The sequence below is a fragment of the Ursus arctos genome, unplaced genomic scaffold (assembly GCF_023065955.2).
Source record: "Ursus arctos isolate Adak ecotype North America unplaced genomic scaffold, UrsArc2.0 scaffold_8, whole genome shotgun sequence".
NCBI classification, from domain to species: Eukaryota; Metazoa; Chordata; class Mammalia; order Carnivora; family Ursidae; genus Ursus; species Ursus arctos.
In genome coordinates this window covers 37663255-37687173 of record NW_026623100.1, presented here as the reverse complement: position 1 = coordinate 37687173, position 23919 = coordinate 37663255, and the positions used below count along the sequence as shown (strand labels likewise).

Below are 23919 nucleotides of genomic sequence, written 5' to 3'. Positions count from 1 at the left end.
TATGTGACCACTGCAGCCCCAGGCAGCTTGTCGAGTCGTTCTCCACAAAGCATTCCTGCAGAGGCCTGTCACCACTCACACTTTATTGAGAACAGTGGCCAGGTGGGGATGGGAGGGGGTGCTGGCTGCTGTGAAGGAGTAGGAACCCGACAGGCCATACAGGTGGGGTGCCACCTGACTCGATCTACAACAGCCTATGGGGTGGGCACCTGCCCTCCCAGAGATCCCACAGTAGGGGGATGTGGCAGGCCCCCCAAGGGAGGGTAGGCAAAGAAGTTGCAAGTGATGGGCTGTAATTCTCATAGCATCCAACCCAAGAGTGAGGGGTGGTGCTAATGGGGAAGGGGAGGGGTGACACAGTCAGGGCTTAAGTCAGAGTATCTAGCCAGCTCCTCTAGGTTTCTGGCAGACCTCAGTGATCCTCTCTGGAGACCCTAAAGATGGAGATTGAGGCCAGTAGAGCCCCTCACTGACCCATGTTAAACTGGTTCCAAGGAAGCCTCTTAGGCATCCAAAATTAAGGAGCTCAGGGCTGTCATGCCCGTGTCAGCCATGCTGCTGGAATCCTCGGTGGGAAAAAGTGTGAGGAAGGGGTGATGATCCCCCACATGCCTCTCTTGAGGGAGGCAGAGGCCTCTTGCATACCCCAAGTGGCCAGTCACTGTGCCAGGGCCCGAGAGGCAAGGCACAAGGTACAGAGATTCCGGAGTCTGGGGAAGAGGTTAATCTTCACTCCCCCAGATGTCCAAATAGTGAGGGTGAGGAGGTGGGCAGAAGGAAGGATCCCCTTGGTTCAGTGTCCCTGGCACAGAGCCTCAGGGCAGGTGCTCTGGAGGCCTGGCTGCCCCTTCCTGCCTCTCCCAGCTGTGCTAGCAGGAGGCTCTTGCCCGAACAGCTACAACGGTGGGAGGCAGGGAAGAAGGTGAAGGCAGCTCACCGCCTCTCCTTTCACTTCAGTACAGTCAGGCCATCCTCAGATTGCCCCTTTGTTATCCCCTCTGTAGCAGGTTGAAAGGGGTGAAGCTTCAGGTGGATGGGTAAGCATGGCCGTAGGGCCAAGGGGAAGAAACAGTTAGGGCCTGACCTTGGCTGCAGCGGCTCACACCTGGAGTGTGTGTGTGTGTGTGTGTGTGTGTGTGTTGTGCAGGCGCAGTTCTGAGAGGCTCAGTGACAGCGCACAGCCTGAACCACTCAGCAGCAGTGTCCAGGGCATGAGGTCTGGTGGGAGGTGAGGGCCTAGGGCCTAGGGTCCGGCCTCTGTCCTACCCTCTGGCAGAAACAGAGCTGGAATGGGGGGGAAGCAGGCAAGGGGAGTGGGGAATTCCTTCCAAGCCTCCTCTCTGCGGGGAGGCCCCCTTTTCCTGCAGGGTCTGGGGTAGGGCCCCTTCCAGGCAGGGCGACATCACACATCGGTCATCTCATCCCCCAGCTCTGCATCTTCTGGCTCGCCTTCCTCCTCCTCTTCATCCTCCTCCTCCTCCGAGGTCACATTGGGTTCATCAGCCTCTGCCAGGCATTTGGGGCAGGAACAGACAAACAGATAGTTCTCTCTGCAGGGGATGGGGGAGGGTGGTGAGGGTGAAGTCAGGCAGCCACCAGGATGGAGCCTCCCAGAGCCTGGCCACCCACCACACCCCCAGCTGGCACCTGAGGATCTTGTGGCGGCTGTGGCGGCTGCGCTCCCGCTGACAGCAGTCTAAGTAGCTGATACAGATTTCCTGCAGGGCAGAGAAGCGGGGGGTGGGGGGGGGTGTCTGACAGTCTGTGCTCTTTCTCAGATGGGAATAGAGCCTCCCCAGCCACTGCCCCACCTCCCAGGAGCTGGGCCCTCCATTTCCCTGTGCCCTCAGCAGATCACCAAGAGGCTCAAACAACTCGTGTCTGAGACAGAGAGGGGACTGTGGTTAGCCTCAGGCCATGGTTACGGGCAGTCAATGGCCAAGGTCTGCGGCTGGGGTCAGAGGTTATCTTGACATGGTGCTACTTGCCCTGGAAGAAGATTCAACCAGGCTCTGTCCACTGTGCTAACAGCCCCCAAATGCACACATACACCCAAAGCCCAAGCCACGAAGAGCCATCTCTTGCTTTCTTGGAAGCTGTGGATTTGTTGATCAAAAGGTGGCTAGGAAGAAGAAGTTGGGCATACAGCTGTCTCTCAATCACTGCTCTGCGGTTTTCTGGTTATTTTCTGAAGAACTGGGGGTCGGGTGGGGTTAGAACATAATCACGGGTAAAAAGACTGCCCTGGAGCATGTGGGGGATTCAACCAAACAGCCTGAACTTGGGGCTCTAGCCACTGTTGCTCCCAGTCCTGAGGGAAAACTTGCAAGGCCCAACACCCACCCACCCCCCACAGCTCCTAGCCCCCTCACCTCTCCTGGCTTGATATCTTCCAAGGCAGTGACATGCAAAAGGAAGTTGTTTTCTGGGAAGGAGGTCTCTGCATTGGGGACACAGCTGTGGTTACCTGGGTCATGAGAGGCAAGTCAAAAGGACTGTTGACTAACAAAAATAACAACCTTGCAGAGCACTGGCTCCCATCCTTCCTTGTTCTCTGATCCCTGCTAGGGCCATGCAGGTCCTGGCACCCAAGTTTCCCAACTCCCTGTCCAGTGCTCTTTCCTGAAGACCACAGAGCACAGGCACAAATGCACTCCCACTTCCCACCCCCTCCCACCTGCCATCACTGCCCTTGCTGTCCTTGGCACTGGGCAACTTGGTTCTCAGTTACTGTTTCCAGTATCCCGCAAAGGGAGGGACGGGGCTGTGAAAGAACACCCGCCCATGCCAGACTACTTAACTCAGCCCTGTCTGCTATTGGATGCCTGGTAACAGCTGAGCCAGGCCTTCTGCAAGCCTAGTTTGGAAGGGGCAGAGTGGTCCCTTGGCCTGGGAGGGGTGCTTACAGTGAGGAAACCAGAGGGGAAGAGGCTGGATCTGGAAAAGACAATTGTGTGAGCTGGCTCTGCCCCTCCCTGTCAGGTGCTAATGAGACTCGCCTTCTAGTCTGAGCTGCCTCCTCCCAGGCTCTCACAACACTCCCCTCCCAAACCTGGCAGGGCAGTGGCAGTGCAAAACCAAGGCTTCCATTTGCAAGAATCAGAGCTCCGTGTCCTGCCTTTGCACAGGGCCTGGCCCACTGGAAGGTTTTATATATACACATATATTATGTCCAATGAATGAATGAATGAATGAGAAAATGATGGAACGAAAAGGCCCAGGAGAATCCCCAAGGAAGCTCCAACCGAATCCTGCTCCCAGTCTCCTCTCCACCAGCCTACAAGGGGCCACCCTTCCTCAATACTGGGACTCACAGCAGCTCTGAAGCACGAAGAGGCCAGATCCTTCACAGTTAAGAAACTCGCCGGTTGCTGTAAGACAGTAATATGCAGATGTAGTTCTACCCATTTCACTGGGGGGAAAAGGAAACTAGGCTTATAAGGATAGGCACTGGCTCCACTGTCTTGCCACCTAGTCACCACCAGTTCACCTGAACTTGCTTCTTGGAGGCGGGAGCTTTTCTGTAAATGATATCACCTTACTTGTCCAGCACCCCCACCCCCAGCATCGAGCCTCTGTATGGATCTCAGGGTCATGGCTTATCTACGTGTCCTGTGGATACATCTGAAGCTTCCCATAGGCACATAGGGATTATCGTCCCCAACCATTCGGTCAGAACTCCCTCAGGGGAAGACTGTGTCTGACTGAGGGGCATCTGAGGTTGGGTGAAACCAAGGCTCCACCTCACCAACCTGCCTCGATGTCCTTGTACAGCTGGTCAATGAAGGCGTCCAGCTGCTCTCGGTCCTGAGGCTTCAGCTCCAGAGCGTCACAGGCATGGACCCACTGGCTCAGGGAGCTGGGGGTCCCAGGCATCCATGGTTGGAGAGCAGGTGGCCCAACTCACAGGGCTCTCCACCTCCAGGCAAGTTAACCCCACTTCTTTCTCCAGGGCAGGGGCCCATTTCCCCCAAAAGACCAAGGCTCCCAAGAGCAAATTCTACCACCTCAGTCTTTCTGACTCCCACCATTGTGTCCTGTCCAGCTCTGCGGCCACAGAATCACACCTTACCCCATTCTAATCTTGAAAGGAGGTGTGCTACCTTCCTCTGTCCATCTCCCACCCCAGTCCTGATGGACAAGTTCAACAGCTTTGGAACATTCTCTCCTGACCTGGTCCCAATTCCTTGGCCATTGGTCCCAACAAGAGCAAAGAGAGACCGGAATCCATCTGGTGTGAACCACTGTGGGGAGAAAGAAAAATGAGTGCTCAGGTTACAGCCACTCGCTTTTCTTCTTGATACAACTCTCCATTCAGGAAGTCTTCTGGGAGTCCGTCCCATCCCAGCTTCATACCAAGTCAGCTCTGGCTTAGCTCTCCGAGTAGGAGGTGCTGACCTGGTTGCTCCTGGAGAGCTGGAATGAGTAGAAGGCCATTCTTCCCACCTTCCCCACGCTCACCTGGCTGAGCGCCTCCTCATAAAGGGCCTCTGTGAAGAGTCTCCGCAGAAGTTCCAGCTGGCCCTGGTTAAGGAGAAGCAGGGAGAGACATGTATCCCTGGGGATTTGCCATTAGCACCCAGGCAGGGCCCAGAACACCAGATGAGGGCAGGAAAAAGGGCCAGCTCTGTAGAAGAGCTTTCCCTGAAGGCAAAGGAAGCCAAACAGAGTCTTTATTTCCAAAGAACCTTAGCAGTCTGGTGGATTGTTCCAACCCAGGGTGGCGAACCCCAAATTCCTCCCTATTTTCCAGTGCTTGTACCAGGAGGGCTGAGGCAATGTGGCTTGGAATGTCTGTCCTCACTGCCATCTTCCAGGCTCCCTGACCTGGCGTCCAGACCAGCTTGACTCCCCACCACCTCTCCTCAGAATGAATGTAGGAAGTCCACCCCAGCTGCCTTTTAAACCCTGCCTGTACCTTCAGGCAGCTCCTGCATGGAAGTCTGCTGTCCTTAGTGAAAATGTGTAATCTTTGGGTGGGAGTGGGTACTCAGCGCATCGGCAGCTAAGATCCTCCTGTTTCACGCTGCTCCCTCACCCTGTAGACCCCCGGGCCTCCGTTTTCCATTATAACTGACTTGCCCGCTCCTATCCTATCATGAGATTCCACCTTACCATTCAGGGCACCCAACCCCATTTTCCTCTGTCATCACCCCACTTCTCAACTCTTGGTCCATATTAGGTCACACAGTTAAACAGTGGCAGGAATATAGGCCCTCTGAATATATTTTTGGCCCCAGGCTCTAACCTCTTTCTGTGGCTGGCAAGGGACCAAATGTGGAGCTCCCGTCAGGCAGCCACAGAACATCCAAGGCTATCAGAGGCGGGGGGATCACAGGAGAGGACTAACCTTGAATTTGTCCCCCAGGAGTTTGTGGACAATTTCCTCCTCCTCATTGGCTGTTTTATTACAGAACTGGGAGAAGAGTCTAATCCAACGATCTTTATCCTTAGCCTGCAGTGAACAAATACACTTCAGAGTCACGTTCACATATGCCTGTGCGCGCACGCACGTGCACGCGTGGACTCAGGGGCACCTGCCTCCTTCCTGCCCCTTGTGCCCAGGTGCGAGAGCAGCCTGTGATTCTGAAGCCCCTGCCATCAGGGAAACACCAGCACCCATGAGATTCCTGGCAGACCCTTTCTTGGCCTGGGGACTCCCAACCATCTCCCCAACTGGGCCAGGCTAGCCAGTTCAACACCACTTGGAGAAATAGGAAGATGAGGCTGCGGAGCTTCAATGTTAATAGAAGGGGTTGGAGCGGCTCCTCTCGCTTTACACTCGAGGCACGATCCTGAGAAAGTGGCGCCTGGAAGCTGAGTGTGTGACCTGCTGCCGCACAGGACGCCCTCTCCTAGACCAGAGTCTCCTGCCAGACCTACGGTGAGCTGCTCCTGATGTTCCCACAGCCCAGGGGGAAGGGCTGCATCTAAGCCAGGGTCTCGACGTAAGGGGGAGACTGAGGCCAAGGGGCAAACTAAGTCAGAACTGGCTGCCCTGGGAGGGCTGGGTGGGCTCACCTGCTTCACCGTGGCCACCATCCGGGCCATCAACATGATGCTTGCCGTCTCAGGGGGGTAGTGAACACTCCTGGGGAGAAAGAAGATTTGGCTAGAAATTCCCTCCCCGGTAGCTGCGTTCAGGGAAGCCCAGTCTGGCTGCTACAGAGGATCCTTCCTACCGACTCCACCAAAGAGAGGAAGTCACTGGCAAGGACGTGGGCAGGCCTTTACAGCCCTATGGGCTCAATGGGCTCTTCCTGGGAGGGTGTAAAATGCCGAGGGTGGTGGGACTGGTGGCTCACACTGAAGGTGATGTGACCGCTGTTTAACCCTAAGACGGAGGAAAAACCTGGGGATGGCAATTTCAGAAAGATGACTGCATCTGCTGGTCTCAGGCAGGCAGAGAGGGAAGATAAAGGGGAGAAGCGATGAAATGCTACCTACCTCCAGGCCTCCTGCAGCTTATTGAGAGGATGCAGGGGGTCATCCTGGGAGGGCCCGGGGCACAGGACCTGATGGTATTGCTCGGCAGCGGCCAGTCGACACTCTGCACTGCAGTACATCACCTGGCGGAGTGCAGGGAGGGCAGCACCCTAGGATCTGGCCGTGGGGGGAGGCGCAGACGTCCCGCAGGGCGCTCACCTCCGCTAACTGCGTCCCTGCTCTGAGCAGCCCAAGCAGTGGCTCAGTGACATCACGAGAGCAGAAAGCATACGGTGCCCCGGGGGCACGTGAGAAGGGCACTCAGGCTTGTTAAACTACGGGAAGGAGAGCTCTCAGGTAGAGGGCGGAGCCCCTGCCAGGCTCCCGGGAGAGGACAAGTTCCCACCAGACCTATCATCTAGACAGTGGGACTGTGACAAGGAGGACAAAACTGCAACAGTGATGGAGCCTTCGGAATGTCTTCCTTTCCATCATGGCTCGCAGGGGCCATGAGCAGGTCTGTCGTCAATCCTGTCTCTTCGCAGAGGACTTCAGATAAGGCCTCTCCCCCCACCCCCTTCCAGGTGCACTCCCAGGGGTGCTCACCTGACAGTGGGGACAGTTCTGGTGGAGGTCCTTGCGCACGGCACACAGCTCGGGGTGAGGCAGAACCTGGCCTGGCTTCCCAGTCAGCCTCTGGGCATTCTCCTCTGCCTTCTCCAGTGCCCGAAGGCAGTGGTCACAGGCTGAGGGAGAAAGCCACACAGGACAATGTCGGTGTCCTTAGAGCAGGGGCCATGTTTTGTCCTGATCACAGCTGTATCTCTAGGGCTCAAAAAAGTGGCTGGCACATGGTCGGCGCTCAACAAACACTTGGGAAGTGAGTGCATGAACGACTGACTGTGTTGAAGAACAGCATGAGTGAATGATTTCACGTGCGTTCCAAGGCAGATGGGTTTTCTTCCCTCTCTGGAGTCCCACCCCTCCTTTCAGGCACTCCCCCCTTCCCAGTGGACTTAGTCTGTGGGGCTCCCCTCCTATGCCCCAGACTACGCTTTCCCCACATTCTGCAGCCAGTTGACCCTCCTTTTATGTTTGTCTCTAGCCTAAGGAAGTGTGAAAAAAAAGCATGTGGCTGAAAAAACTAAGGGCATCCTACTTGCTTCTGACCCCTAACTCCGCCTATTTTGACCCAAAGGCACGTGGCCTCCTCTTAGTGAAGGGCTGCACTTCGCACGGAGCCCTTCAGTATGATACCCAGGCCCTTATACTCTGGCTCAGGCTGAGTTCACCTGAGCGACGGTCCTCCCCCCTCAGGGAGCAGGCTAGAAGAACCTCTTTACTGCTCACTCCCAGCCCAAAACACCCCAGACTAGAGAGAAGCATGGTTCTCTGGCACGGTTCTCCAAGGGAAGATGAACTTTTCTCCCAACACCCTGAAATCCCAGTGACATCAGCTAACGTAGGGGTCTTCCATGCACAAAGGCAGCTGGCCCAGCAGCCACGAAGAGTGGATGAGATGTGCTCACCTCGGTAGCGATAAAGTGCATTCCAGAGAAACTGCGCAGCTACCAAGGGCCGTTCTACAAAGATGGTCTCCCCCTTCCGGATCAGTTGTGTGGCAAACAGCCCCTTTCCCTACCAGGGGAGAGAAGGAATAGGATGGCCATAAGGAGAGAAAGAGGACCCAGCTCCAAGGGTTCCCAGAGGGCTGCCCAGCATCACCCCCCACCTGCCTCCCTCTCAGGAGAGGCCTCTGCCTTGGGAGGGTTGACAGATCATGGTCAGCACCGTCTGTAACCGCCTCCTCTGGAAATGCGGCTCTGACCTATTTCCAGTCACACTTCTTTCAGCCTGTTCAGAGCAGACTGGGATGGGGAGAGAGCCACCATGTCAGCTGGAGGAGGAGAATTTTTGGAGGAGTGCTGAGTCTCCTGTACCAGGAGCTGGTAACAGGGCAGCCTTCTTGGTGCCACCCATGTGGCCCTCCAGGATCCTGGCAGTGATGCTGCTGCTTAGGGTTGCAGAGGACTCCTATACCCCAGGAGAGGGAGGCCTAGTTTGGGGGAGAATGTGCCATATTTCTCTGGTCGGTGGGGTACTCACAGGACCCAACCAGTTCTAGTGTTACACTGAAAGGAATGGCGAATCCTAGCACCAACCCTGATACTACTTGCTATGAACCTTGGAGTCAACTGCTTCGCTTCTTTGCATCTGTTTTGCATACGAAAGTATTATCATAATATCTACCAGGTAGTTTCCAGGATGCACCCCCGCCCAGGGGAAGGTACTTCTGAGCTGCAGCTCCTTACGACTCAAAGTGACGTGACGGATGGGCAGCATGGGCATCATCTGGGAGACTGTTAGAAATGCAGATTCTCAGCCCTCGCCCCCCACCCCGACCTGCTGAAGCAGAATGTGCACTTTAACAAGATGCCCAGGTGACTGACATGCACGTTAAAGTCTGAGGAGCTCTGGTCTAAAGCACTGTACACGTCACATAAGACACGAAGAAGGTGCAGACGGACTCAGGAGACAGCTTCAGGACCCAGGCAGTTCCTGGCCCTGCTGGGCACTTACTCCCACAGTTCGCTTAGAGAAGAGGGGTGCTGCCCCTGCCAGCACTGAGCTGTCACAAAAAGGGAAGGAAGGAAGGAAGGAAGGAAGGAAGGAAGGAAGGAAGGAAGGAAGGGGAAGGAGGGAGGGAGAGAGGGAAGCAAGGAAGGAAAGGGAAGGAGGGAGGGAGGGAGGGAGGAAGGAAGGATGGATGGATGGATGGATAGATGGATGGATGGATGGATTGACACAGCGGTAAATCGTCCTGTCATGTGCTTCTCAGGTAGCTCCCTGTTTCCTTCTAGCACTGGCACTGTGGCTAGCTAGCGGTACCTCCCAACGTCAGAGAAGCAGGGATGTGTAGACCAGGATGGCCCTGAGCAACCCATGAGCTACAGATCTCAACCCTGAACAACTCTGGGAGCTCTAACAGCAGAGTGGGACGGCTGGAACAAAATCTCTGGCCAAAGCTGTTGATGCATCCTTGGTTGTCTTCCTGGAACCCCACTTCCATGCCTTTTAGCACCGGACCCAATCTAGCAAAACAAAAAGATGGCCTTCCTCTATGGGACAGAGGGATAGGAACAAGGACCCACACTATCACTGACAATCTCAAATCTCAACATTGGGTAAATAATGATGTCTTTCTCTCTCTTTCTGGAGGACCAAATGCAGAAAATATTTAGTAATCAAAACAAAGGGAACAGAATCAGAGCCGGTTCCTTTATGAAACCACTCATCTCCCAAACATAAGACAGTGTTTCAAGAAAAGCAGCTCTTATTAATATTACCAAGAAGCTTGGAGAGAAGTAAACCTGAATGCAAAGGGCATAAAGTTGCAAAGATAGTTCCAACTCGAAAATAAGTTTTAGATAAAAGTTTGTGCAAAATTCTAAGACTGTAGTAAATTTTAAAAGCTTTACTAAATGGATAATTTTCTAGAAAAATATAAATTACCAGAACTTAATTCAAAAGGAAGAAAGCCTAGACAAAGACACAGTGCTGATATCTGGCTGACCCGCACCAGTATGGCATTCTGGTTGGCATCCATCCTGTCTGGTCAGACACTATCATCATGTTCTGATTGGTCATGTCCCTGGCACAGTAGTTGGTAAATTTTTGAAAGATCATTCCTGCCAATATCCAGAGAAGCAATAGAGAAAATAGTAAAAAACAACCCCCATGTGAGGCCCCTAGTCCATATGGTTCATGAGCCACCGCTCTCAAGAATATCTCAAAGAATAAATAATTCTCATGCTATTTAAACTATTCAGTAACAGAGAAAAAAATGGAAAGCTTCTCCATTTTACCAAAAAACAAGTGTAACTCTGATGTGGTAACCTGAGGAAGATAGCACAAAGAAAAAAACCTCACAGACCAATCTCACTTGATGAATACAGATGCAAAAAGCCTGGGATAATCCATCTTGTCACCATGCCTAAGTGGGTATGTGATTTTCTCCAGCTGCAGATCAGATGTGGGCATGGCGAGGCTGGCCAGCTCTTTCTTCCAGAGGTGGGGTTCGATACAAGGCGGGGACAGGACAATTGGGCAAGTAGAGTGGCTGATGTGATGAAGTGAGAGGAAGAAGGGAAGAGAGGAGGGACTGAGAGATAGGGGGCACAGTGAAGGGGAAGGTGACTATCTCTACGTGCTAGGAGTGATGGAACCTGGACACCATCAAACTATTAGCCAATCATGAACACCAGAGGCCTGTGTGCAGATAGAGATTTGAGGGGCTGAGGAGGCCAAGGATGTAGGGAAGCTGCTTTATCACGGAAGGAGAGGAATGCTCCAGATGGGTGTGGAGTGGAAAGAAGGCAATGGAAGGTTGGGCTGGGGAGAGCAGGAGGCAGATGACTAGAAGGCTGACATCTTGGGCGGGGACCAGGGATACACAAAGCCATTACACATGATAAATTATTCAACCTCCTCAGCAAGCAAAAAAATGTAAATGAAAACAAAGCGATACCATTTTGCACGCATCATTCGGCAAAGTTAACTAGGAAAGAAAATACTCTGCTGGGGAGAACAAAAGGATGTGTGCACAGAAACTGAGCTCCAAGACCTTTGACCTCAGGGATGAAAAATAAAATATAACAGAAAAGTCCATAAGTAAGTAGTTGATTGAATACGCTGTGGTCATCCCATGAAATAGCTCTTAAAAATATTTAGAAATAGGTTTACTGATGTTGATTTCCTGCGGCATCAAACAGCGATTTCTAAAATTGTAATTTTAATATCCACATATTTGCATAACTATAGGATTATGAGTGATTTTTACTCTTTCTTTCCTTACATGCATTTTCAGTATTTTTCTACAATTTTTAAAACACAATAATATAACGACAAAATCATGTCACTCCTCTGTTCAAACGCTTCAAATACTCCCACGGGCTTCGAGCTCTGTTTCAAATTCCTTAGCATTCCGAGGCCCTTCGTGAAGGGTCCTGGCCTTTCTCCACACCCCACTTTCAAATCTCACTCAGGAAGTTCCCTGAGGACCCACGCTTTTTTATACCTCAGTTCCCTCTGCTCAGCATATTCCCGCCCACCACACCCGGAGCCCAGCAGCAAAGTCCCCCAGCCTGGCCCAAAAAGCCCGGCGCCGCCCCCCTCCCCCCCAACGCCCGCACCCCTGCCCCGCCCCGGCCCCGCCTGGAGCAGCGGGAGCAGGGCCCCCGGCTGGCGCGCCAGGTCCCGCGGGAAGGGGGCGCGCGCACGAAGACTTCGGAGCCCCCGGTCCACCGCGTGACCTCCCCGGAAGCCTGTGCGCGGGGACAGACAGGGAGCCTCCGGGCTGCCAGCAGGGATGAGCCGCAGCGTCCGAGCGGGAGAGGAGCTTCTAGGCTCCGGGCCTTGGATCCCGTGGGGCTGGTTCCAAGGCCAGACAGGGTAGGGGGTTCCCGGCGGGTCCGTCTTGGCCTCACCTTAGCGCTGTTTACGAAGCGGACTTCCACGGCGACCCCGGCCCTGCCCGCCACGCCCACGCAGAAGGAGAACACGTCGCACATGGAGGCCGCCATCTTAGGCGCGCCTCCGCCTTCTGACCCTTGACCTCGCCTCGACCCGGGAGGCCCCGCCCCCGGCGTGTGTGTTTGAGGCTGCCAGGGTTTGCGCTGTAGCGAGTCCGAATTTAAATCCCTTTAATCTACATGTTTAGGTAGATTGGTTCGGTGGCTGGGTGTAGCTGGGTCGGCCTTTGTGTTTTACATCTGTGCGGTGTTTCGTGTACGTACGTACCTGTGTATCATAGCCTGTGGATGTGTGTATAGTTTTGATGATCCGTGTCCAGTTCGTGTGTATGTGCCTTGTTGTCTCTGTCCACCCATTGGCCCGTTTTGAGTCAAGCGCTCTTTGGACGCAGCCGAGGATTGGGGGGAGGACAGCAGCCGGCCGACTTCTTCTACCCTCTCTGATCTACCTGAAAGGAGGGACTAGCTTACTGCACCTATCTGTCCTACTCAGTTGGGTGCAAGAATTCCCCTTTCCTTGGGCCTCCAAGCTGGACTTGGCGCTTCTCTCAGACCCTTCAGGGGCATAGGGACCTTGTAGCCTAGGGGTGGTGGAAGGGGGTACATGGTGGACCTCAGGCCTGAGGACCCCTGAAATTGTATGCAGGAGTATGTTCCTGGGAACAGGAGAAGGGCCTGTTCTTTCATTCAGGACCCCAAAAAGCTGAAACCACTGACTCACTTCTGTCCCACAGCCAAGCCTGACCACCATGCTTTGTTTCCTTGTCCTGCAGTGGATTCTGTGCTCCTTGAAAAAGGACATGTGTCTGATCGGTTAGGTCTCATGGTGACATTGGGAGATTGGGTAGAGCCCAGTCACTGCTGAATAGGTTAACCGTTTTTAATTTTTTTTATTTGTAAAAAGTGAGTCAATTGAAGAGGCAGGTGCTGGAAGAGGCAGATGCCGCTGGATCCCTTTGATTAACAGAGTTGCCTTGCGGTCCAGCATTAGGAAGGATCTCCCTGAAGACGGAGAGAGAAGGGCTCTTGAAGCTGGACGCTGGCCTGTCTCAAACCTGTGGCCTAGTGTCTAGGAGAGGATGGCCTGCCACCGCTTGGACGCATGTGGTTTTTCCAAGGCCACCTCTACTCCCTGCCTTCTCTCCCTCAGAACACTTCGGACATCGGTGGGGACCGTGCCTTCTCCTACCACCAGGTGGCAGGGCAGGCCTCTTTTCACCAGCTCACCTCAGTACCCAGAAGCCATTCTAGAGTCTAAATCAATACCCTCAAACAGAGGCCTGCCGGGAATGTAGAACGCTAGAGAAATCAGCTCTGGCATTGCTGGTGACTGGCCTCACAGGAGTAGGCTATCAGCAGGCTTCTTAGAAACTGAGCAGCTTCCTGGGATAGAAAGGTTCCGGAACCATGAGTTAGGGTCTTGAAGGGAGAGAAATGATCTGTCTTGTGGAAACACAGCAGAGTTTGTGACAAAATGCCTGCCTTGGCAAAGGCAGAGCCAAACTGCTCTTTTATGTAATGATGGAGAGGGGTCAAGGTGAGTAGCTAGAGAGGAAAAGATGGTGGTCAGGGTAGCGTGTCTGCTCCTGAGCAGGCAGCTGGGGCTGAGCTCCTGAAAATGATAGTTCAGACAAAACAAGAAAACTTTGGGGAAACTCTGTGAGGGGAAGTAGGCTAAATGGTTTACCTTTCCCTCCTCTTTGCTCTCAACTTCACCATCTGTGGTGCGGAAGAGGCTTTTAGGCCCAGACCCTGATTCAAGGAGGCCTCTTCTCCACATCCAGGCCAGGAAAAGATTAATCCCTGGAGAGGCCAGTAGTGGTGCAAGCACCACACCCTCACGTGAAGGAGTCCTAGAAACATTAACACTTGCTGAACACTTAGGCCTGGGCCTGGCACACTGTAACAACTTTACAGATATCCTGTCAGCTCTAGGAGGACTAAGTTGTCAATGTACCCATTATACAGATGAAGAAAAAAGGCTCAGTAATTCCAGTGGGTGCACCCAAGAAGAACTAGCCCAGACAGCCTCGGTTGAGTCTCTGTCCCAGTCCTCAGCTGTCCACTCCTGACTCAGTGTCTTCTCTCTGGACGCTGTTGTCAGAGCTGCTGGAGGGCTCATCCTGGGAGGCAGACACAGCAGACACAGCTGGCAGCTTCAGCCTTTGCTGCTTCTGATATTTGACCCTGCGGTTTTGGAACCAAACCCTCACCTACAATCAGAGGCAATGGTCAGAGATTAGAATGTGACCAGCAGTTCCCACGGCTTCCCCCATTCCACAATGCCCACTGCTCTCTGGGCCCACATTTGCTCTTCCTTCTAACAGAAGCATCTCCTCCAAAACACCCTTCCTTATACTTTCAGACACCATTTGTTTATCCAACAAATATTCCTTGAGCTCCTATTATGTTCTAGACACCATCCTAGGTGATGGTACTACGTGGTGAGCAATAGAGGTACGGTCCCTGACCTCGTGGAACTCACAGTCCAGAGAGACAAATAACATGGAAACAAAGAAAAACAAACACAAATGGGGGTTTGAACCTCCCTGAGGAACCAGCACTTAAGCTGAGGCTCAGAGCACAAGAGGCCAGTTTAATGAGGACATAGAAAAGCAGGCTGGATCAGGAGACGACTTGTAGGAAAGCTTGGGGTTTTTGAGGACCAGAAAGTAGGAGAGCATGGCAAACTATCTGAGAGTGAGATGGTGGGAAGTAAAGAAAGGGACAGTGGGAGAAGTCAGCAGGGGCCAGATCACCCAGGACCACAGAGGCTATGGGTAAGCAGTACCAGCTTGGAGGCTTTTTAAGTGGGATGTGACATAGTCCTGTTTGCATCTCAAGTGAACTGCATACCTGGCTGCTTTGTGAAGAATGGGTGAAAGGGGATGCAGAGAGACAGCTGGGAGGCTATTGGGGTGATCCAAAAGGAGCTGGGACTGGGATGAACTAGCAGTGGAGAAAAATGAAACGATCCCAGCTGTATTTTGGAGGTATAGGTGACAAGCCTTGCTAATGGATTAGAAGCGGGAGAGGAGGAATCTAGGATGACTTGGTATTTTGAGCAACTGGATGAATGGTGGGGCCATGAGTAGAGAAAGGAACACATCTGGAGAGAAAAGAAATCAAGAATTAAGGTTTAGACTTGTTAAGTCAATGTACAAGGGAGAAAATAAAGGGGTGGGCTAAGATACAAACCCGGGAGTTGTTGGCTTATAGATGGTATTTAAAACCATGGGATTAAATGAGATCAGCTGGGGGGACAAATATGAGGTCACAAAGAGTACCCTACAACAGAGGTGACAGAGAAGTGGCCAGAGAGTTGGAAAACCAAGGATGCAGTGTCCAGAAGCCAAGAGAAGTGTGTGTCAATAAGAGAAGGAGCAGTCAACTGTACTAAGTGGGGAGTAAGTGGGGGAAAGGAAAGCCTCTGATGACTTTGGCAACATGGAGGTCATTAAGAGACCTTGAGGAGAAGTTCTGATGGAATGGGAGGGAAAGAATTCATATTGAAATGAGTTACGTAGATGGGAAGTGAGGATGTGGAGAGAGTGACTAGAACAAGTTCTTGGGAAGTCTGCCTATGAAAAGAGCAGAAAAATGGTGTAGTGGAGGAGAAAAATGGAGGGGAATATGGAGGTCAAACGAATGTTTATTTTAAATATTTTGTCCCTTGAACATATTTAATTTCACTGTCAGCTCCTTTTTTAACATGGAAACATATAAAGTTCTAGATTAAGTTCTAGATTGATGTCTGTTGTTCCCATGTATTTTTTTTTTTTAAAGATTTTATTTATTTATGTGACAGAGAGACAGCCAGCGAGAGAGGGAACACAGCAGGGGAAGTGGGAGAGGAAGAAGCAGGCTCCCAGCGGAGGAGCCCAAGGTGGGACTCGATGCCAGAACGCCAGGATCACGCCCTGAGCAGAAGGCGGACGCTTAATGACTGCGCTACCCAGGCGCCCCTCCCATGTGTTTTCAAATGGGATTATTTTTCTCATTCATGTAGGGAGTGTGCCAATAATTAGGGCCTGTCTCCCCCAGTGGCCTGGCACAGAGGAAGAAGGCCCATGTCTTCCCCCCAACCTCACCCAGGGCCTTCTGGAGAGCAGTGTCAGCCCCCAAGTACAGCCCTGGTCCTGCAGGAGTCCCTGCTCCCACCTGATTCTCCGTAAGGTTGAGCTGGGCCGCCAGCTGAGCTCTCTTCTTCCCCACAAGATTGTGCTGCTTTGTAAACACGTTCTCCAACTCTTCCAACTGCTTCAAGTTAAACATAGTCCGAATCCTCTTTTGGGGTCTCTCAGTGTCCTGAAGTTCCTCGGCTGGAGCCCAGTCTGGGGTACCCCAGAGGCCTGAGCAGTGAGCCAGCTCTAAGCCTAAAGAGCATGAGCATATGCACACACACACACACACACACACACACTATGCATAAAATACCTCTGGAAGAATAAAGAGACAGGCATCAGTGGCTGCTTGTGGGGTGGGGTTAACCAGGTGACTGGGGGACAGGAGGGTTCAGGGAAACTCTTCTCCATCTAACTTAGTAAACATTTCAAAGTTTGAACTGTATGAATGTAATCACTATGCAAAATCTAACTTGAAAATTAGATCACTGGAATATAAAGCAGTAAACTGCAATTCAGAGCTCCGCTGTCTGAGGAAGTTAGGGAAAATTGGCTTGGAGCCCTGCGCCTGTCGCTCAGATGCAGTGGAATGAATTTGGATAGGGTTGAGAGCCTAGAATGGGGGTGGGGTGGAGAATGCCCAGCTGAAAGGGGTGGAAATGCAGAATGGAGAGAGCCCGGGGAGTAGGCACCAAGGAAGACTGTTACATCGATCTTGGTATGGGTTGACAAGGCTTGCACTAGCTTTGCACCTGTTTTCCTCAAGGGGAGGTGGGGAAGCATGAATCAGATTGCCGAAAATGGCATCCACCTGTGGGTGGCTGTTAATGCTAGAGGAGAACGTTAGGTCAACAGTTAAGTGCTCGTTGGGATTTAAGTGCCTGCGCCCCACAGCCCGAGGTTCCCTTCTAAGAGCGCTATATGCTAGCAGGCTCGGAGCAGTTCAGTGTGGAGCCTAAGCTCCACGGACGGTAGCGGTGGAGGCGGCACCCGGGTCTGGGCATTTGTCAGCTCCGAACCTCACCACCGCAGCAGCCGCCTCTCCTAGCTGAGACCGGGCGTTCGGCTTCGGCCAAAAGTCTGCGCTACGAAGCGTTATCCGAAGAGGTGTGGAGGGGGCGAGAGACTCTATAAACTCCTTCTGACAGGACGCTCTACAGCCCCAGGGCTGGCCCCGGGCCGGTCTTCCGAGGCCCCCCTCTGACCCGCCCGCACGTCCCGCGCTGCACCCGCGCTCACGCACACCTCTGTGCTCCGCAGCGAGCGTGCGGGGGGAGCCTCGTCCGGCGTGGGTTGGTCTCCGCCACTCCCACCCCCGGGTCACGGATTCCACTGCAAGGTCAAGGGTCGTTGGGCCCCTTCCCCCTCCGACCGGGCGTGATTCTCAAACTCAGGGACTTCTCTATCCTGTGACCACTGTCGCGGCTTCCACGCTACAGCCGCCCCGCCCAGCTCCCGGGCGCCCGGCCACCTCGTACCTGTGACGCCGAGGCCCTGGAGGCCGCAGAAGTGAGCCACGTGGAGCCCCGGCCCGGGCGGCTGGGGGCACGGCTGGAGGAGACCCACGCCCAGGTAGGCTGGCAGCCACGTCGCGGGAAACCCGGAGGGAGCCGTGCCGAGCCTCGCGGCGGCGCAGGCAGACACGGCCAGCAGGGCGGTGGCGGGCGGGCGGCGGGCGGGCCTGGCCAGGATGGCCTCGACGGAGAAGGACGAGTCGAGGCGTCCGGGAGCGCGGGGTGTGCCTGGCCCGGCCCGGCGGTGCTGGGGCGCTGGGGAGCCGCCTGAGCGCGGGGGCTGGTCCGGAGCGTCGGGGGGAGTGGGCGGCCGGCGGCCTCGCTGCACCGGGCTGGACATGGCGCGGCTGCCGCCCGGACGGGCCCTGGGAGAGGAGCCAGGGCCTGTGGGCGGCCGTACGGGGAGCGCGAGAGGCGAGGGGGAGCACCCCGCAATGTGGGAGAAAGACTTGTTGGTCAGGAACGGCCCCAGCGGGTGGGCGAGGGCTTTTAAATTTGGCGGGGCTGGGCGGGGAGGGGGCCGGCCTTTTCTTCCAGCCGCCCGGGGCGGGGGCCTCCGGTGCGCTGCGGGGCTAGACCCTCCTAAGCCCGGGCGGTGGGCACTCCCTCCCTTCCTCCGAGTTTGAAAATGCCCACCCCGGTGCCGTAGGGAAAGGACGCTGAGCTCGCTGTAGCTCACTGGTGATCCTGGGCGCTGGCAGGCCTGGCCTTATCCTTGCGCCATCTTTGAAGCAAAAGCCCCAGCCAGCTTCACCTGGGACTAAGCAGACCTTTTAACCTTTGTTTAATTCAAATATCTTGATAAATACAGTGAAAAGTAGATTTCCCATCCGGCCCCCCAACCACTCAGTTTCCCCTTCCTGGAGACACCGCTATGGTTACCAATTTATTTTGGACTTTCCCCAGGAACTTTCTGCACCCGCGTTACCTGGGCCCCACTGGAAAAAGTCTTTCCTATATCCCAAAAGGTGGAAGGAGGTAAACTGTAACGGGTTCCAGCTTAAGAAATACTCTTTATTACCAATGCGTAGGAGTTGTGTACAAAACTCCTTGAATTATGTAGATTTAGGGCTGGCATTTGCATCCCTCTTTCACAGATGAATAACCAGTACTCACTAGCAGTTCTCAGGCAAATTAAAAGTTACTGTTGGTATTTCCTTACCTGTTAAATGGGCGATGGTAGTAGCTATCTTGTGGAGTTGCTGTGTTGCTTACATGAGTTAATGCATTTAGAATTGGCCTGGTTCGTGGTGAGCATTGTGCTGTGATTGTGGTGCTGAGAGGGATTCTTGCTTCCCAGGCTCCTATTGCATTCTGCCTCCTCAAGTTAACGGCTAACATTGAAACTACTCAATCAGGTTGAGGGCAGTTCCATGCCTTTGTCAATAGGCATCAGCTGTTTTGGACACAACACGCCCCTGTCTGCTCTGCCAGGTAGGGACTAGAGGAACCTTGCTGAGGTAAAACAGCCTCCTGCCCTGCATTCCCACTTTAGCAGATGGTGGCCCCATCTCCTGGACAGCCCCCCAGGCAGCCTGGAACCTGAGATTGTGGGTGACATCATCAATGGGTGGCCCAGCTAGTCCCAGGTCTAGGATAACTGTGGTCTGGCCAGGGGATGCTGGGTCAGAGATGAGGAGACACCAATGACAGCTCTGGGGAAGGGTTGTGGGTGGGATGCAAACTCAGAAGAGGAGCTCTCACTTACCTAAAGTCAGACCCACTAGGGGATCAAGTGAAAGTTGACTCTGAAATCCTACACACACCTCCCCATTTCTCAACATTTTTCTTTTTCATTTCCCTTTCTTTACTGATTTTATCCGCTTATTTGACAGAGCACAAGCAGGGGAAGCAGCAGACACAGGGAGAGGGAGAAGCAGACTCCCTGGGGGAGTAGGGAGCCCGATGCAGGGCTAGATCCCAGGACCCCGAGACCATGACCCGAGCTGAAGGCAGACGCCTAACTGGGCCACCTGGGGGCCCCAACATATTTCTTTTTAAGGAGCTTTTCCTCTAAGAGGGTGGGACTGTGCCACCCCAAGGGACCCCCCCCCCGCAAGATTTCAGTGCCAAGGTGCCAACAGCATGCCTGCGAGGAGGGACACGGGCACCCCCCCTCTTCAGACCCACAAAGACAATAACAGCTCATGATGTTGGGCGCCAGTGGAGTACAGTGATAGAAAATGTAGATTTTGGAGTTGGATAAACCTGTCTTAAAATCTCAGCTTTGTCCCTGAGCATTTCTGTGACTTCAGATAAGTGGTTTATTCACTCCAAGCCTCCAATTTCTTATAAAATGGGAATGATCTCTTGGATGAGAAAATAATACCTGATGGGATTGTTACAAGAATTAAATGAGATGGTGTTTTTAGCTAAATGGTAACCATTATGGGGAGGGGAGAAGCTATTTACATTGGTAGATGAGCTGGGCTAAACTTCTTAAAAGGGTTCAGTGATAGGATGGGAACAGATTTATAAGGCCAAGATAAAGTGTCTGGTCTGTGTCACTTTATGCACTGAGACACGCAATGGGCTAATCTGGCAGCAGCATGCACTCTGGAATTAGGGGGAGTTGACAAAGAACAAGATAAAACATGTAAGATGGAAGGCTAAAGAACATTTTAAGTCTATTTGTGTTGATTTTTTGGTAAAGAATATAGTCACTGTAGGGGCGCCTGGGTGGGACAGCGGTTAAGCGTCTGCCTTCGGCTCAGGGCGTGATCCCGGCGATCTGGGATCGAGCCCCACATCAGGCTCTTCTGCTATGAGCCTGCTTCTTCCTCTCCCACTCGCCCTGCTTGTGTTCCCTCTCTCGCTGGCTGTCTCTATCTCTGTCAAATAAATAAAATCTTAAAAAAAAAAAAATATAGTCACTGTATCTCTAGCCTCTAGCTCTGGATTTTTTTCTTTGTTTTTGTTTGTTTTTTTAAAGATTTTATTTATTTGAGAGAGAGCATACGAGCATTGGCAGAGGGAGAGGGAGAGGAAGAGGGAGAGGCAGACTCTCCTGCTGAGCAGGGAGCCTGACATGGGGCTCGATCACAGGACCCTGGGATCCTGATCTGAGCCAAAGGCAGATGCTTAACCAACTAAGCCACCCAGGCACCCCTCTAGCTCTGGATTTTCAGTACATGATTCACTGTATTTCAGTACATAGTTACCTGTTTTCTATTATTTCACTTATTCCTCCTTAGTCTGTAAATTCCTGAGGACAGACATTAATATTCCCAATTTAAACGTAAGTAAATAGAGCAAGAGGGGTTAGCAAAGTTGCTAGCTTTGTGAAATTAACAAAATGTGGTTTTAATTTGCATTTATTTCCCTGAATACTGTTAATGTTCAGCATCTTTTCATAGCTTATCAACCACTTGAATATCCTCTTTTATGTGAAGTGCCTGTTCAAGTAGTTTGCTTATTTTTGTGTTGGGTTACTATCTTTATTTGTAAGATGATTTACATATAGATATAGATATTTTGGGATCAAGTTCCTTGTTGCTCTATACAGAGAAGCAAGTATCTTCTCCCATTCTGTGGTCTGCCTTTTCATTCTTTTATTGTTGGGTTTTTTTATGAACAAAAATTAGTTTTAATGAAGTTTAATCTGTTTTTGTGTCCTTTAAAAGAAACCTTTGCCTGCCCCAGTTATGAAGATATTCTCCTGTTACTTTTTTTATTCCTTGTTATTTTAGCTTTTACATTTAGGTCTGCAATTTATTTTTGTGCAGGTGTTAGGGAAAAGATTTTTAAAGGATGAGTGAAATCTGAAGCTATAAAGGAAAGTATTATTGATTAAAAAACACAAAAATTTAAAAATTGTAACAATGGTTTATAATTTTCCTTTTTTTTTTTTAAAGATTTTATTTATTTATTCATTTGACAGAGATAGAGACAGCCAGCGAGAGAGGGAACACAAGCAGGGGGAGTGGGAGAGGAGGAAGCAGGCTCATAGCGGAAGAGCTTGATGTGGGGCTCGATCCCATAACGCTAGGATCATGCCCTGAGCCGAAGGCAGATGCTCAACCACTGTGCCACCCAGGCGCCCCATGTAATTTTCCTTTTTTTAAAAAAAAAAATTAAGATATAAATGCATTTAAAGAAAAAACAATTATGTAAAAGCTAGTATTTTTGTAACTTTGGTTTGTAACTCCACATCTTGTTTTCTACATAATTTAAGAAACTAATGCATTTAAAATATTTATGTTTGGGGCACACAATGCATAAAGATGTAATTTTGTGACATTAACTGAAAAATATGGAGACAAAGTTGTAAAGGAGCAGAGTTTTTGTTATACTATTGAAGTTAAGCTGGTGTAAATTCATATTAGAATGTTATAACTTTAGGATGTTAAATATAATCCTCATGGTAACCATAAAGAAAATAGTTATAGAATATACATAAAACGAAATGAGAACTGAATTTAAACATTTCACTAACAAAAAAAAAAAACCCAAACACAAAATAAGATAGTAGTGATGGAAATGAGGGACAAAAGAGCTATAAGGCATATAGAAAACACATAGCACAATGACAGAAGTCAGTCCCTCCTTATTGGTAATTACTTTAAATGTAAATGGATTAAACTCTCCAATCAAAAGACAGAGAGTATATCCCATCCGATGAGAAAGAACTTCTTTGTATGTAGTCAGACATACTCCACTGAATATGGTCTACCATGTCCAACTGGACAAAAGCAACTTTTTTTTTTTTTAAGGGGGGTGGGTCCTACATAGGGAGGAGAGCTCCACATCAGCATTTCTTCTTAAGATCTCCCTTCTTGTTTGAGATTCACAAATTCTCTTTGATATAATGATCTGTTAATGTGCTGTACTTCATGTATGAACATAATACTAATTATCAAAGGTCAACTTTGAAATTAATCTAGTTATGTCCTCCAGAGAGAATAGATATAGGTTGAAGTCATATGCATATCCATCCATATGTATACCAATGGAACTGAACCTTAGTTTTAAAATGACTTAGAGATGCCTGAGTGGCTCAGTGGGTTAAGTGACCAACTCTTGGTTTTGGCTCAGGTCTTGATCTCATGCTTGTGGGAGGGAGCCACTTCAGGCTATGCACATGGCAGAGTCTGTTTGAGATTCTCTCCCTCTCCCTTTGCCCCTCCCCACCACAAGAGCTCTTTCTCTCTCTCTTTCTCTTAAATGAATAAGTAAATCTTAAAAAAAAAAAAAAGACTTAAATGTAAGCCTTGAAACAGTGCAGCCTTAGAAAAGGCAGCACATTAACAGTCAGGACACCTGGGTTCCAGTACCAGCTCTACCAATAGGTTTTGTGACTTCGGATACGATTGTAATAATTACTGAGCAGTTATTAGGCTTTGAGAAATTGAACTAGGTATTTTATCATATTTAATCTTAATAGCCACTTTGTAAATTAGATAATTTACCTTGTACAGGTGAAGAAATTAAAACTCTGAGAAGTTAATTAACAATAGCCAAGATCATGCAGCTGGTAAATGACAAAACTAGGGTTTGGCACAAGCTTTTCTCTGCATTAAGCTATTTCCATCACTTAATCATTTGAGTTTTAGTTTACTACTTTGTAGATGTGAGATCTGCATATTCTCTGTATCCTTTGTACATTTGCTGTTCTTTGATTTCAGTTTAAATATTTAAATGTAATGTTCTGTTCTATTATCTTTTTCACTGACTGCTGACAGACCTTTTTCTTAGTTTGTATTATCTGTATTGAAGATTTATTTCAGTCAGACTTATCAAATTATGAAATTCCTATTCAGGTTGGGTTAACATTATTTAGTTTTATGGTTGTTATATTTATAAAATACAGTTAAATATTACAGAATATGACACCTGCAGTCTGAAGCCACAAGTACCCTTTGCTGAAAGTAGAGGTGAAGGCAACTTCTGTCCCCTCCATCAGGAGATACCACCCCCCAAGGATGGCTCTCATATTTGTCTCCCAAAGGGTAGGGGGATAGAAATGCCTACAGTCTTTGGCCAAACTCCTCTTCACTTTTGCTGTCACTTTGGCCTGGTGCCTAAACATAAAAGTATTATTGCATATGTGGGGGGAAAATGGCAGAGGTTTACAGATGGATAAAAACAAATGATCCAATTATATTATGTTTATAAGAGAATCACTGGCGATCCAAAGACACAAACAGATTAGAAGTGAAACAACAGAAAAAGATATTCCATGCAAATAGTAGCCAAGAGAGCAGGTGTGGATATACTAATATCAGGCAAAAGAGATTTTAAATCAAAAAAGGTTACAAGAGACAAAGGACATTATAAATAAAAATTTCAGTATAGCGAGAATTTTAACACAAACAGCTATGTACC

The 23919-nt window shown here is 50.7% G+C and overlaps 2 protein-coding genes across 2 annotated transcripts; both read right to left on the bottom strand.

The window, feature by feature from the left end:
* Positions 1–63: 63 nt before the first annotated feature.
* On the bottom strand, positions 64–12024 carry SMYD5 (SMYD family member 5). The gene is made up of 13 exons (XM_026483014.4): positions 11913–12024; positions 7956–8064; positions 7033–7172; positions 6448–6569; positions 6022–6091; positions 5351–5455; positions 4462–4524; positions 4174–4244; positions 3753–3859; positions 3315–3371; positions 2373–2467; positions 1648–1718; positions 64–1550 (listed from the first exon to the last, which is right to left on the bottom strand). The coding sequence occupies exons 1-13, from the start codon at positions 12006–12008 to the stop codon at positions 1403–1405; spliced, it is 1254 nt and encodes a 417-aa protein (XP_026338799.1). The 5' UTR covers positions 12009–12024; the 3' UTR covers positions 64–1402.
* A 1987-nt stretch (positions 12025–14011) lies between these two features.
* NOTO (notochord homeobox) lies at positions 14012–17935 on the bottom strand. Its single transcript, XM_026516642.2, has 3 exons — positions 17560–17935; positions 16119–16333; positions 14012–14170 (listed from the first exon to the last, which is right to left on the bottom strand). Exons 1-3 carry the CDS (start codon positions 17933–17935, stop codon positions 14012–14014), a joined length of 750 nt encoding a protein of 249 aa, XP_026372427.2.
* Positions 17936–23919: the final 5984 nt, after the last annotated feature.

Excerpts from the sequence above, each read along its gene's own strand:
- NOTO (XM_026516642.2), bottom strand. The coding sequence starts at position 17,935 with ATGTCCAGCCCGGTGCAGCGAGGCCGCCGGCCGCCCACTCCCCCCGAC. Across the intron at positions 16,334-17,559 it reads CCAGGGCCTCGGCGTCACAG|GCTTAGAGCTGGCTCACTGC; the intron begins GTACGAGGTGGC and ends CATGCTCTTTAG. Across the intron at positions 14,171-16,118 it reads TCAACCTTACGGAGAATCAG|GTGAGGGTTTGGTTCCAAAA; the intron begins GTGGGAGCAGGG and ends CTCTGATTGTAG.
- SMYD5 (XM_026483014.4), bottom strand. The coding sequence starts at position 12,008 with ATGGCGGCCTCCATGTGCGACGTGTTCTCCTTCTGCGTGGGCGTGGCG. Across the intron at positions 7,173-7,955 it reads TGCACTTTATCGCTACCGAG|CCTGTGACCACTGCCTTCGG; the intron begins GTGAGCACATCT and ends TTTCTCCCTCAG. Across the intron at positions 3,372-3,752 it reads GTACAAGGACATCGAGGCAG|CAACCGGCGAGTTTCTTAAC; the intron begins GTTGGTGAGGTG and ends ACTGTCTTACAG.